General features: G+C 43.0%; 1 protein-coding gene and 1 pseudogene across 1 annotated transcript in view; both read right to left on the minus strand.

Moving 5' to 3' along the window:
* Positions 1-13375, minus strand: part of TRPC7 (transient receptor potential cation channel subfamily C member 7) — a 115228-nt gene that overhangs the window by 33030 nt on the left and 68823 nt on the right. Inside the window, exons 3-4 of the mRNA XM_049648871.1 lie at positions 9975-10139; positions 1509-1725 (exon numbers count right to left, since the gene is read on the minus strand). Of these exons, the coding sequence (XP_049504828.1) occupies positions 1509-1725; positions 9975-10139 (382 nt within the window). The remainder of the gene's footprint in view (positions 1-1508; positions 1726-9974; positions 10140-13375) is intronic.
* Positions 2368-2435, minus strand: LOC125935933 (uncharacterized; annotated as a pseudogene).

Here is a 13375-nt window from a genome sequence, read left to right on the forward strand (position 1 = left end):
TTTGGGGGGGGGATACAGATGTTCAGTCCACTGCAGTGTTAAAGTGTTGAGTTTATCCATGGGGGTATACTAGGGAGAATTGGGATAGGCCTTGAACTGTGAAAGTTAGACTCCAGAACTCACTGCAGCAGGCTTTAATGTCTCTCTACAGCTTTAGTGCCGGTGACTCCACTAAATGAGCCTTTGGTCATAGACTTGCTGGTTGATGGAAAGCCTCTGGTAAGCATGGTATGCTTTCCTGCCCCTGTCCTTTGGATCAAACCTTTATCACCCTCTTCCTATTTAGAGACCCAGCCCAGAGTCCATATCCCCATTGCTCTCAGCTTGGCCATCTGTAGGATGTTCTCATGTGGTTTGACTGTTGTGGCTCGCTTAGGCTATGTCATTTAATTGCAGCAGGTCATGTGTTGGGCTGTGTTCAAGTACTTAGTTTTTTGTGATTTTGTTGATTGATGGCATACACACTTTGACCCTGTGTACAGTTTTACTCATGTTTGTTAATGTAAACACAGTGAAAATTACACGAATACTGAAATTTTGTGACAAAAGCAAAATCTGGGGTGCATACCATTAGGGTGGTTTAATTAATTGAACACATTGTGATACTACAGAGATGAAATTTGGCAGTTCTGTCTTCAGTTTTGTTTTGCTCAAAAATTCTGATCAAATTCATATTTTTGACACAAATATTATAATTTATTGATTAGATTTTAGTTATGTACAGTGTCACTGATTATAGCTTTTACAGTTAATCATTTTTTTCTCCATGTCTAATGTTTTTTTTTTTTATCAATTTTGCAAATTTCAGTGTTAGAAAAACCTCTGTCACATTTTGCCTATACAGGTGTAGCTTTTACCATTTTAGTTTATCTTATTGATTTATAGTTCTTATGAAGTAGGCAAAAGAGAGATGGTCTTAGCTAGTCATTGGGGAAATTGGGAACACTTTCTTTGGCAATTCTAGTGGTAGACCTTGGCAGCACAAAATATCACCGCAGGGAGGAATTGCACAGGGTCCTGATGTTCATTAACACAAACAGTGAGAAAATGTTACTCCCCTAACTTTTTAGATTTATATTTATCATCAAGATTCTACTCTATATTAGTAGTCAGTGATAAAAAATATCATTTAAGCTTTGAAGTTTTATACTCTTTACTAGAAACAAAACTTGACTTCCTGAGGCTTCTTATAGACTACACTTAAACGGTCCAAATACATTTTCCCATGCAAGTCTACTTTACAGTCACTTTCAATACATGTGTATTGAAAAGTATGTAGCACATTTCCTCCAAACATCTTCTTCCGAAATTGGGATTTATATTAAAGGTTTGTGCGTCTTCTACACCAGCATATACAGAAGCTGACTTTGGCTTCCGTATTGGTCATCTGCTTGCCATTTTGCCTGCCAGAGGGCACTCGAGGAGAGGAAGAGGTTCAGAAGTCAGAGTTTAATAATGTCCTATTATCATTAGTGGAGGAGAGAATATAGGACAGAGTGACTGCTTACCTAAGACCCACTTCATGATGAGCATTTCTGTCCAGGAGAATTGTGTGGTTTTCACTCTGAAGATCTGTTTCGGGTAGTCTGTGAAGGTTTCGTTGGGCAGGGTTTTAACGCCTTCAAAGCGGTCTGATGCATTCACAACTAACAGTCCCAAAAAGATTGTAAAAGAAACTGCATGGGCTACAAATTTCATGAAAGGGCTCCTCAGGGTTCTTCCTAGCTGGAAACAAAATATGTACAAGACATATTAAACTGGCAGCTGTAGGTGGGTGCAGGCTCTCTTTAAAATGCTTTTGCCAAAAGTTTAGCCAGAGAATCCATTATCTTGGACAGAAGCCGCTAACTGAACCCAGACCACATTTTCTCTTGCGCTTTTATGTGAGATGCTGCTGAACCAAATACATTTTCTGTTGACTTCCATTTTTTTCTATTTAAGAGATTTAGTGGGAGTGGTACAGAGCAGGAGTAGAAGACACTGATGTATCATCATCTTATAATCTACACAGCATCTCGCAACCACATGGATACACAATTTATGCCATTCAAATCTGGAGGAAAATAACCTATCTCAGTAGAGTTCAGAATTAAAAAAATTACACACTGGATATGCTCCCTTGCTCTTTTTTCCATTTTCCTGAGTTTCGTTTTTTGATGTTTTGTTTTCAGTGTTGCTTATAACTTGGTAAATTTGTTTAAACTATACATTTCCCACTAGGTACTGCTTTAGCTATATTCCAAGAAATTTGGACAGGTAGTATCTTCATTGATATTCAGTTATAAATATGTTACAGTTTCCCTTTTGATTTCATTTTTTAACTCACAGGTCTATTTCCAGACATATAGGACTCCCCTCACCCCCTGTACTTTAATTAGCAATAATCGCTCCTCGGATAAACCTCATTGGCTATGATACTGCCAATGCGCAAAGCTTCACCCCCTGTACTTTAAAAAAATTATATTTTTATTACAGCTTGTGTGTCGATCATAGCCTCTGTGATGCTGCTGTAAAACTTACTGAGGTTTCCCTTGTGGCTCTAGTGCATCATTAACTTGTGCGCTTGTTCCATGTGAGCCTGAGATGATCCAGGAGATGCCCTGTTAGGGAGCAAGTGTTGGCCACATCTTCTCTAGCCCTGGTGTGCCATCCAAAGGCTACTTAAGTCTTTGAGAACTAACCTGCAGGCTACACAGTGAGTCTCCTGACCCCTGTTGATGAACTCGTGTGGGTCCCTTGTAGGTCCCTGCCATCACTTGCACCTAAGCACCGAAACTTACTCCTCACTCTGTACACCAGTCAGACAAGAGCAAAGAGAGGAACCTTTTCTGAAGCTCGCTTCCCTCTCCAGAGCAGATGTTCATCTGTAGCCAGTGCCTGGTTAATTGATGTTCACATTCTGACTCATTCAGGAGTCCTAGAGTGAAATGTCACCCAGGAGATAGAGTATTGGTTCAGTAGAAGATCAATTACAGGGGTTTTTGCAGGTAAAATTTCCCTTATTATGACTATGTTTGACATAACATTTATAAATCAGATGGCTTGATAATGTTCTTTTAATATGCTTCAGCATGGTAATCATCCACTTTAATTGTTCTGGTTATGAGTGTAACGTGATTTATTATGATTCTAATGCTATAGAACCTATGTATTGAAATTAAAAAATGCTATTTTTAATTAAAAAAAAACTTGGCATCTCAGGTCTAGACATTGGGAATCCCTACTATGCTGGAAAAAACTCATTTCAATTCATTTGCATTGTCAAATATCATATGGCACTAATTCTACTGGCCTACAGACATTTTGTAAATGACACTCCTTTGTAATGTTCATTATTTACAAAATAGGACTGTAGCTTAGTTTTGATCATACATAGATGTGTTAAATTTGGAATGCACAGGTTAAATCTAAGGACAAAATAAAACATCTCACATAAATTCAGTAAGAAAACTGAATTAAACCATGTCTTATTTTGATTTCTATATCAAATAGCTGGTTTGAATTTTTCGCCATTTTAGCTGACTGTGTTGGAATCTTGAAGCCCCGTTTCCCAGCCAGGATGCTCCTGTACCCAGGAGTCATCCTTCAATAGTCACTGCATTGTTTCTTGTCAGTGTGTCCTAGCTGGGGTAGTGGTGAGAGTCGAGGGAAGCCTGGTGAGAGTTGAGAGTCGTGGAGCCTGACTGAAGGGTGGGGAGTGGGGTAGGCTGCACAGATGGAAAGGGATGTCAGATCTTGTGTGCCCCAGCAGGGTCCCAGAAATATCAGAAAAAGATAGGGACCATGGGGAGAGACCCAGCTCTTCAGATCTTAATGGCCAGGTTTCCCCAGTCCTTTATCATTAGGCTCTATGCCTTCTGGTGACAACCTGGAGGAGGACACAGGGACACTGCTCCTTCTCACCCATGTGAGGTGCCTGACACAGGAAGCTACACACAGCTGAACCTGAGCTGGCCTTGGTATTCCCCAGAAGACACGGTTTGAGGAATTTAATCTTCTCTTTGTTACCTCCTTCAGGTTCTTATTGTCTGGCAGAAGATGAGACTGTAAAAATTACTGTATCTACTACAAACATAAGAAAAAACTCTTATAAGGCTCTTGTGGTGCCATGTAAGATGAGCCTGGGTTCAGTCCCCACTCGATCTGAGCCCTAGGGAGGAAAGGTGAGGTTAGGTATTAATGCTCCTTTCCTCTTTTTCTTCTGGGCTTCAAGTCTTCTTTTTAAATGGTCAAAATTTGATAAAGGTCAGCTAAGATCAAATCATGTTAATGGTTTTCTTTTTTTTTTCTTTTCTTTCTTTCTTTTTCTCTTTTTTTCTTTTTCTTTTTTTGTTGTTGTGTGTGTGACATTTCCTATTTGTCTCACAAAGATAATTTTTGAGACAAATTACACCTGGGGAAAACTTCTCCTTTCACAAAGCCACCAGGTGAGATAAAAGAAAGGAGAAAAGTCAGCCAAGCATGCCAGCAGCTCATAGCTGGGTCAAGTAACAGTGGTAGGTTAAAAAAAAAAAGATGGTAGAGCTTTGGGAGATGTAGACCTTGGTGTGGTCTGCCGTTTGCTCACCAGTGCAAAACTGGTGAGTCTGAATAATGGGCTTAAGCAGCTCTGTCATTACTTGGACCTTGTGAGCAGAGAACTGATAACAGGAAATCTAGGCTTGTAGTATCCAAGTACTCTGGCTCACTTCAAACCTCCTGTGTACTATTCTTAAACTCTGAGAAGTATATGAATATGAGAGCAGTTGAGTAGTGCTCTTGAATTAGCTGCAAATGAATGGCCTTCATGAGCAATCAGAGGTGGAGTTTTATTGGTTAGCAAGCCTTTGTGTTCCATGCCACTGGGCTCTTAGCCATAACCATAAGTGTAGTCATCTAAATGGGGACCTGGTAGCCACATGCCTGCAAGGTAGGTAATATCTGCAGAAGGAGACCCAGAGAATGTTTCTGACATCTCTCCCCAGTCTTGTACCACCAGAGCCCCCCTCAGCAAATGCCACCCTCACTTGCCACCATGTGCCAGTGGCATCAAGGAAGGGCTCAGTGAAAAATATGGATCATGTTCCAAAAAGAAACATGCACAGCTTCAATGCCAGAGTGGTTCTCAAATGTTAGAGATCCTGGTTAAATTAGGGGTGGGTTTCTCCATATGCTCCCTTTCAAATGCTTAATCAACATGTCTAACCTGGAGCTCAGGAATCTTCTTTTTTTTTTGATCGGGGCAGGGGGTTGTTCACTTGGTGTCTTTAATCTGGGTGTTCTCACATTACCTTGTGAATCCACCCTTTGTCCTGCGGGCTGAAGAGGTGCTGAGTGATAATGGACTCTTGAAGGTAGGGTTTCTCCAGAAAGAAGAGGAAAGAGTAGAGTTTCATGTCATGGTTTTGACTCCTCCCTTCTAGAAAAGTCCTGCCATCTCTAAATTTCTGAATCAGATGCATTGCAAAGTCAAGTAAGCAACAGTTAAGATACTTATATTCAGTATTGAAGGTTCTAATGCTGCCGATGTACTGGAAAGTGTGGGAGGGCAGGCCTCTGTGTGTGTGCGTGCGTGTGCACTCATGTGCAATGGTTAAGGTCAGGTCTCTGGAGCCAGAGATCCTAGATTTCAGTCACAGCTCCATAGTTTTTGGCATGTTACTTAGTTCCTCTGTGTCTTAGTTTTTTCATCTGTAAAAAGGGGATAACATATAACTTGTTACATAGGGTTGACGTAAGAAGTGAATAACGTGCAGAAAGCTGAGCAGCTCCTGGCACATGTGAAGCATATGTGAAGTGCCAGGAAGCACTTACTATGTGACACTGGAGGGCCTCACGCAATTCTCCTAAGGGGAAACTTAAACTCAGCTGGCTCTTAAAAAGCTTGTACACAAGGGTTCACAAGGTGGAAGCTACACAGAGTCCTAGTGCATTTATGCCGTGAGCTCTTCTGGGGTCCTGTCTATGTGCAACATGTTGCTGGACACTGGAGGGCCTAGAATAAGCTGTAAGGGTTGGTTCTTCCTTTCAATGTTGCTACTATCGATGGAGAGTTGGGGAGAGAATGTTGCAGGACTCAGACCGGGCTACGTGTGGAAGTGATCAGCCTTCTGGTACTCTTAAATCCTGTCCTGGCAAGGTGTCAGGTGAGGGACTCTCCTTTTGGATTTGAGAGCAGACACTTTTGTAATATAAGAGCAAAATACGCTCTATTTCCTGGCACAAATTTCCGCTCCATGGCAATGCTTTAAAAATTGCAGCATCATTTTCTTTAATCTAGTGCTGTCTGCTAGGGGTGAATGACGGGGGGCTCAGAGGCCTTTGACATCATTGTCCTCTCCTGGTTGGCCCTGGACTGCATGGTGTGAGGACCCTTGTGTCAAACCACTTCAGCTTTGGCAAGGCAAAGCAGGGATCTTCCAAAGCTGCAGAGTTCCTTGCACCTCCTCACTGGGTGTTTTTGTTTGGCACCAGGCTGAGGGGTCAGGGCGTGGCAGCTAACACTTTGGCATTCCTCAGTTGAGAGTTATGTGGTAGTATGTGGACTGATGGACCGTATAATGCAGAGACCTCAGGTAGGAGGCTGAATGTATTTACAGCTCTCCTTGTCTGAGTCCTGGGATTGATTTATAAGGATAATTAAACAGTCAAGGTTAACAGGCTTGGAGGAAATCAGTTTCACCTCTCACACCCTTATAATGAAAACTTGTGTGGTTCCTCAACACTTGCATCATGTGGACTTCTGCCCCAGTCCACCTGCTGTAGAGACACTGTTTGAGCCCTTGAGGATGACTGTTCTTCTTTCAGCTCTCAGATTTTAATAGGCAGACAACCTAAATTATGAATTGGAATGGAATAGCAAAGGGTGGAAAACAGGCTATACACACCCTTGGCATCAGAGCCATTGTTGAGAGGAGGAAGAGCTTGGTGGGAAACGATGGACCTGAGAGCATTGGTGCAGGCTAGAACTCACCAGCCTCCCAGTGTGCTGCATGACCTCAGCCGTGTTCGTGATTAAGATGAGAAATGATCAAAAAAATGTCACTGTTCTCTTTATTGACCTTGACAGGCCTGTCCCATGATCCAGACCTGGCATTATCACCTTAGGTACACATCTGTGATTTGGTTACCCTCTTCAGCCACTATATTACTAAGCTGAACTTCTGTTGACACTCTCATAATCCTTATAATATCCTTATTTAGCTTTCTTTCATAGGGACCCTCAAAACTTTAAATAAAAGTAGAATTGACAGCAGTGGGAATTCAATGGGAAAGAAATGATGAGATAATTTTAGCAAGCCAATCAAGTAATTTTGGTGTCCCTAATGGTCCCTAAATTAGGGCAGCAGCTATTAAGTGTAAATGCAGTGTTAATTTGGAAACAGAAACTTCAATATTTGTTAGACGTTGATGGACGTTAGCTGACTGATGACGTTTAGCAGTAACATTTTACGAATATGTTTATAAAAAAATCAGCGTATAATTTCTTTGAGGCAGGTGTCAAATTGTGGTTAGAATATGAAGTTGCTGGAATGACGCTGGCTTTTCCATAGATTTATTGGACAGGTATAAAGGAAGTGACCCCTTGGGAGGAGGGATGCTAGCACATTAACAGAATTCTCCACTGTGCCACTTTTCTTGGGAGGACATTGTATTCTGGAGCCTTTGGAGAGTCCTGGTTTCTTCACATGGAAGATGTGACCCTTTTATAATCCCCAGTAATGTAATATATTTGCCAAACTTGAAAGGATTTCTTTCAGAGTGGTGAAAGGAAAGACTAAAAATATCTTGGCTGTTTTATCTGTCCTTTGACTGCCTCAGAGCCACTTTGACAACTAAAGTTTCCCTTTTTAATGAGAGAATCTTTCCTCAGAATGAGCAGTGCCAGCAAGAATTATCACATGCCACAGACTAAGACTTGTCACTCCAATATGGACACACCCTCCAAAGTGTTGAACTCAGACTTGCAGCCCAGAAAGTGCCCAGAAGGCACAGGTGGCATAATGGCCAGCTCATATTTATCTTTAGTGCTCTTTTTTGGAGTATTACTGGAAGCTCTGGGAACACCAGATGTCAATCAGACAGGTATCTGAACAGAGGAGAGGAAGCCTCAGCCATTGGGTTAAATTTTCCTGTAATCATTTCTTCCAGAATGTTCTAGAAGTCGACTGTAGGTGTGACCGTATGTTTCATGGTGGTATCAGATTCCACGATTTATATCGGACCCCAGGAAAGTCCAGAATTCCCTCCACCTTTATGCATCTTTTTTTTTTTTTTTGGCATCACATCTTCATGATATTGGCTAAGATGATTCTTCTTAGACCTACTGAAAATCTAAACAATTTAGTCAGCAACTGCAATATAATTTCTTCCTCAATATTTCCCTAGGCCACCAAGCAGGCAGAGGCAAACCAATTTGTTGGTGTTGGCTAGTCCGTTTTCTGGTAGCTGTCACATTTGGTTTTAAAAGCAAAACTGAGGATTGTCAGTGTTTTGTCTACCAACTGGCTATCATTTTAATGACTGAATGTCCTGAAATTAGTTTGGGGATCACAGAGTATGGAGGTGAGCATCCCTGTCCATCTGTGATGACTCTGGAGGAAGGCAAGGACCTAACCTGCGGTACAGACTAGAGAATTCCAGGATGAAAACATGTGCCTAAAACCAGTGACCTACTCTAACCCAGTTTTAAGTCTGGTTAGGTTTTTCTATGCACTGTACTTTTTTCAGCTTGTAATGAAAGAGAAAAAAATTGCCTTCATTTACATATGTATCATTTGGGGAGTTCTGATTTAGAAATCCATGACATGGTAGACTGTCAAAGAAACAAAATCCTCAGTAGATGTAAGGTTGAATTCCACACGTATTCAGTTTGAGGCCTTTTATATTTAGTACCATTTTACAGAAGAAGGAGTCTGAATCCTCCCCTCTCTCAGTGGCCCACGTCTTACTCTAAGGCAGTGAGCTCACTGCCTGCCTGGTTGGGTGGCCTCAGCAGCAGCCCTGAAGTGTTGGGCCCGTCATCCTGGCAAGAGATTCCTCTTAGTGGTGTTGACAAGAGGTTCCATTTAAAACATTTTTTTTTTTAAATGAGAGGTTCCATTTTTCATTAACCACATTTGCTGATCGCATTCCCTGTGGAATCATTTCTCCATGATTTAGTCCCATACGTGCTAACCTTGCCTGAAGCTGCAGTGACTGTTGTGGCTCTTTGAGGCTCGGGATCAGATGGCTAGGCTGTAGGGACGGTGGTGTGGCAAGGTTGGCAGCTTGGCACTCGTGTGGGCTCCACTCCCTCCCTCACCAGCAGGCACCGGACATGCCCCTTCCCTGTGAGAAAAGAACCCAGCTCTGCACCTTTCCAGCTCTCTTTCTTTCCTTTGTCTTTTCCTTCTTGTGACCTAATTAGCTGCCCATGTGGGACAGAGCCCAATGAAGGAAGCCAGGGAAACTGGGACGATGTTGAGATGGGTCTGCAGTGTCCCCAGATGAGCTGCATTGGACTCTCAGCCTATTAGTTATTTCTCTTTTCTGAACCTACTTCATAAAATATATGTGTCAGAATGTAATTGAGGGAGGGAAATGAGATATTCCATGAAAAGGGCTTAGCCAAAAGAAAGTACTCAATAAATGTTGGCTCTTCCTATTACCATTATTATAATTATCAAAGTGAGTGTAGAGGACATGTCTAGGACATCGCATAATTAGAAGAGCAGAAGTGCCCTGTATTCCCTCTCTCTTCTATTATTGATCAGATTATGGCTCATGTATTTTAAATTCCCCATATTATCACTCCTCTCTGTTTAAAAAAAAAAATGAAAAAACAAACAAAGAGCCCAGGTCTGTGTGGTTTTCTACTTGAGCTGAGTATCTCAGGACTGTTTTCTTTAAACACGGGAAGTGCTCAGCTGTTGATCTGAACAAATGGACTTGAGGTCATGCTAAGAAGAGAGAAGAAATCACTGCAAACGACATGCACCTTAAGCAGTCTGTACCTTGCTGCACGGAGCAATCCAATAGGCTATGGCGAGAAAAGGGAGGCCTAGGGAGACTCCAAAGACAGCCAGGAATTTCACAGCGATAGACTGTTGACGTAAGCCTGAGAGATTTTCATACCACATGGTAAGCAATTGCTGCTGACAGTTAGGATGAGCAACGAACTGTAAAAACAAAACAAAAACAAAAACAAAACGCAAACAGGAAAATGGCATCGGTAGCACTTGAACAGTATACGACCTATGAGTAGCTCAGGGCTGAGATGTTTTACCTGGGACGTGGCCTGGGTGTTAGAGCAGAGCAGCGGGCAGGTGCCCGCTGGGCCCTTCCAGCTTGAGGATGCCGGGTGTCTTGGCGCTGAGGTCAGAAGCCTGACAGGACTGGCTGCATCAGTGCTTGGTACTTATCTCAGGCAGAGTTCATTTGGGAGGCAGCATGAGTAATGAATGGAGCACGGATGGGGTCTTGGAGTCCCACATGGGTTGGAAATTTGCTCTACCATTTTCTAGCCAGGTGACCTCGTGTCACTTACCTAATCACTGTGAGTTTCAGTACCTTATTTGCAAAGCAGTCTGTTATCTTGTAGGATTAGCTGTGGTTGCAGAACTGTTCTCTCTTTTCCTCTACTAAGAAAAGTGTTCTGGAGAACATATTAAAACTGAGTATTTCCCTACTGGGTTTTAGTGGTGTTTGCTTGGCCACATAGAACTTTTTGTGGCCTGCTAGAGCATTGATATATGGTGTCCCTGGTATAGTAGCTTCTCACTGCTACCTCTCTCTCTTGCAACTGCCTTAATGCCCAGGTTACAAGACCTCTTATGGCCATTTTGTATCACGTGACCTCACCCCTCTGGATATAGCTTACTGGACTAGGTGAAGAACCCTGACTTAAACTGGCCTATCAGATTTTCTCACTGCGATATTAGGGACTAATTGAGAGGGGCAGTTTCTTTATTTACTGGGAAGTTAACAAGTAATCTTGGGAGGTGTGGGTAACCATCTTCTATTGCATGGACTAAGTAGCAAAACAAGCCAATTCAAAGGAAAGAAGAATGAAGATGTGTAGAAAGAGGCTCAGATAGATAGTGTGTGCCCCTCTCCGGGGCCTTGCTCCACTCTGCCCACGTGGTCCATGAGACACTCTTTTATTCATATACAGAGGCTTCCTTATTCTGCTCTATCCAGCAAGTTGGCTTGAGCTGCTGCCACCCAACAGCCTTTTTCTGCAAATATTTGGTGCCACTTGGCCATGTGTTGAGTTGATGTTGAGTCCTGGTCACTGGAAATGGGTAATTGGTAAGTAAAATTTATGGGAATGAAGTTTACGTTTGAGAAAACTTTACTCACTAGCTTATTTTCTCCTTGTGACAGGAGGAAGCCATTGATTGCTTTTGGTAGCCCTGCTTTTTGGCCCTGCAAAGTTTAGCCATGTATCCGTGGATTGGAACAGACAGACTGGGCATTCTTTAAAGGGTCTGACTTTTCATATGATTACACAGGAGCATAATATGCCAATTTTCATCCCATGTGCCTCACTGGGTATTAAGGAGACATGTATAGTGGTTCTGAGCAAATGCAAAACAACTCCTTTTCATTGTTAAGAGTAACGTAAATACAACTGTTTTAAAACATTCTCAGTGCAAATGGCAGCATGTTCTTGTTTCCAGTTTCTGGGAACTCAAGGCAGAGGCCAAGTGATCTGTGAGTACACTATCAGTGGTTTGTTTGGCCATGCAGCAGCCCCCGATAATACCGCTACTCAAACATTAGTGAAAATGAGGCTTTTTGGGTAGCATTACTGGATCCATGGCAACCATTGTGGTCTTTCCCTCTAAGGACAAGAGCAGTGAATTCTCCTCTACCTAAGGTAGGAAACCCCAGGACAGCAGGTGATAGGCTTCCCTGTGCCCTTTCTGACTCACAATATAGTGGAGAAAGCAACAGAAAATCATGTGGGTGTTTTAGTAATTATCAGCTTTCTGAGAGTTGAGGTCCCACAGAGGGATGGTGGGTGCGCATGTGAGCCAGTCAGTTTTGTTTGTCAACAGTCAGCCTTCCTGGGTGCTGAAATGGCTCTTCTCTGGAGAAGGAGTCCAATTAGAGGGTGAGACGTACGCTTATGAAATAGCAGAAGACCCCTTGGCTCACCCTCTGGCTCCCTGCCCTGTAGCTGCTCTGGAAGGATTTCAGTGCTAATCCCCTCCAGTGGCCTCTCTGTATCTTGGGAGAGTCTGTCCATGCTTTTTCTGTTGCCTCCTGAAGAGAAGTCAGGACAAAAGATTGAGCAGCAGAGCTGGAGGGGAAGAAATGCTGAGAGAGAACACAATGGGGACCATTCCCAGTCTCCCTTGCCTGCCTCAGGGAACACTGGTCACAACTAAAACATAGGGGCTGTCTTGAGACTCTGTCTTCTTGTGGTCAGACATGTCCTAATTTTTATAGCTCTGTTTCTTCCCCCGTAGTAAAGCACCCCAGCTCCAAACATGCTGTTTATTGGCAGACAGTCTTTATGGTATAATGCTCCCAGAAAGCTGACAGCAGCGGATAGCTAAAGCCCAAATTGTTTGTCTTTATATGGGCACTTTTCTATAGTTGTGGTGGGCCTTTGAAGACAACTTTATGACATATAGTTCAGTGTGTAGCAAAAGATTTTTTCTACTGTGTTTTTGAAGCACAGGGAAATATCATCTGTGATCCCAGTAAGGCTAGAGTAATGTGAGACATGCCATCCGGACACAGAGAGCCGGACACTCTAACCAAAAAGGCACTCTAGCTAGGGAACTAAGGCAGGAAGGGTTCCTACAGGGTGGGGCTGGGATGAGGAGGTGGGCAGGGTAAGGATTTTCAAAAGTAGGGTCACAAAGGAATGGATGGAAGAGGAGCCCACAGCTGGAATAGAACAGGAACACAGAAAGTACTGTCTTGGGTTTGCTTTCTTTGGCATCTAGCTCGCAAAAGGATACATGATACCAAGAGCTTTGTCCAGGCCCTTCTTGCCCCAAACCATCTTGGACTGAGTGTGGCACACTTTTATGGAAGTTATTCACGGGAAGAACTGATGAGAACTCCTCAATTTTCCCAGCAGCGTGATTCACACTCGTCATAGCTGGGAGTTCCTGATGGCCTGGGGCTGAGAATCTGGTAAGGCGGGCATACGTGGAGCTGAGCAGTCTCTTCAGAGAAGATAACTCCAGCCACGCCCATTATGGGGATGGACTGTGCCAAGAACCGGGGCCGGAGAGGGAACTTGAGAGAAGTAAAACTGCAGAGAGATAGGAAGGAGGCCTGAGACAGAATTCCCTGTGATGGATGAGGAGACTGCTGGAAAATAGAACCTGAGAATCAGGAGGGACCGGGAGTCTTTTGGCTGCCGGTTTTTGAGTCCATCTTAAGCCAGTTT

This window comes from Panthera uncia (genome assembly GCF_023721935.1).
Source record: "Panthera uncia isolate 11264 chromosome A1 unlocalized genomic scaffold, Puncia_PCG_1.0 HiC_scaffold_17, whole genome shotgun sequence".
NCBI lineage: Eukaryota > Metazoa > Chordata > Mammalia > Carnivora > Felidae > Panthera > Panthera uncia.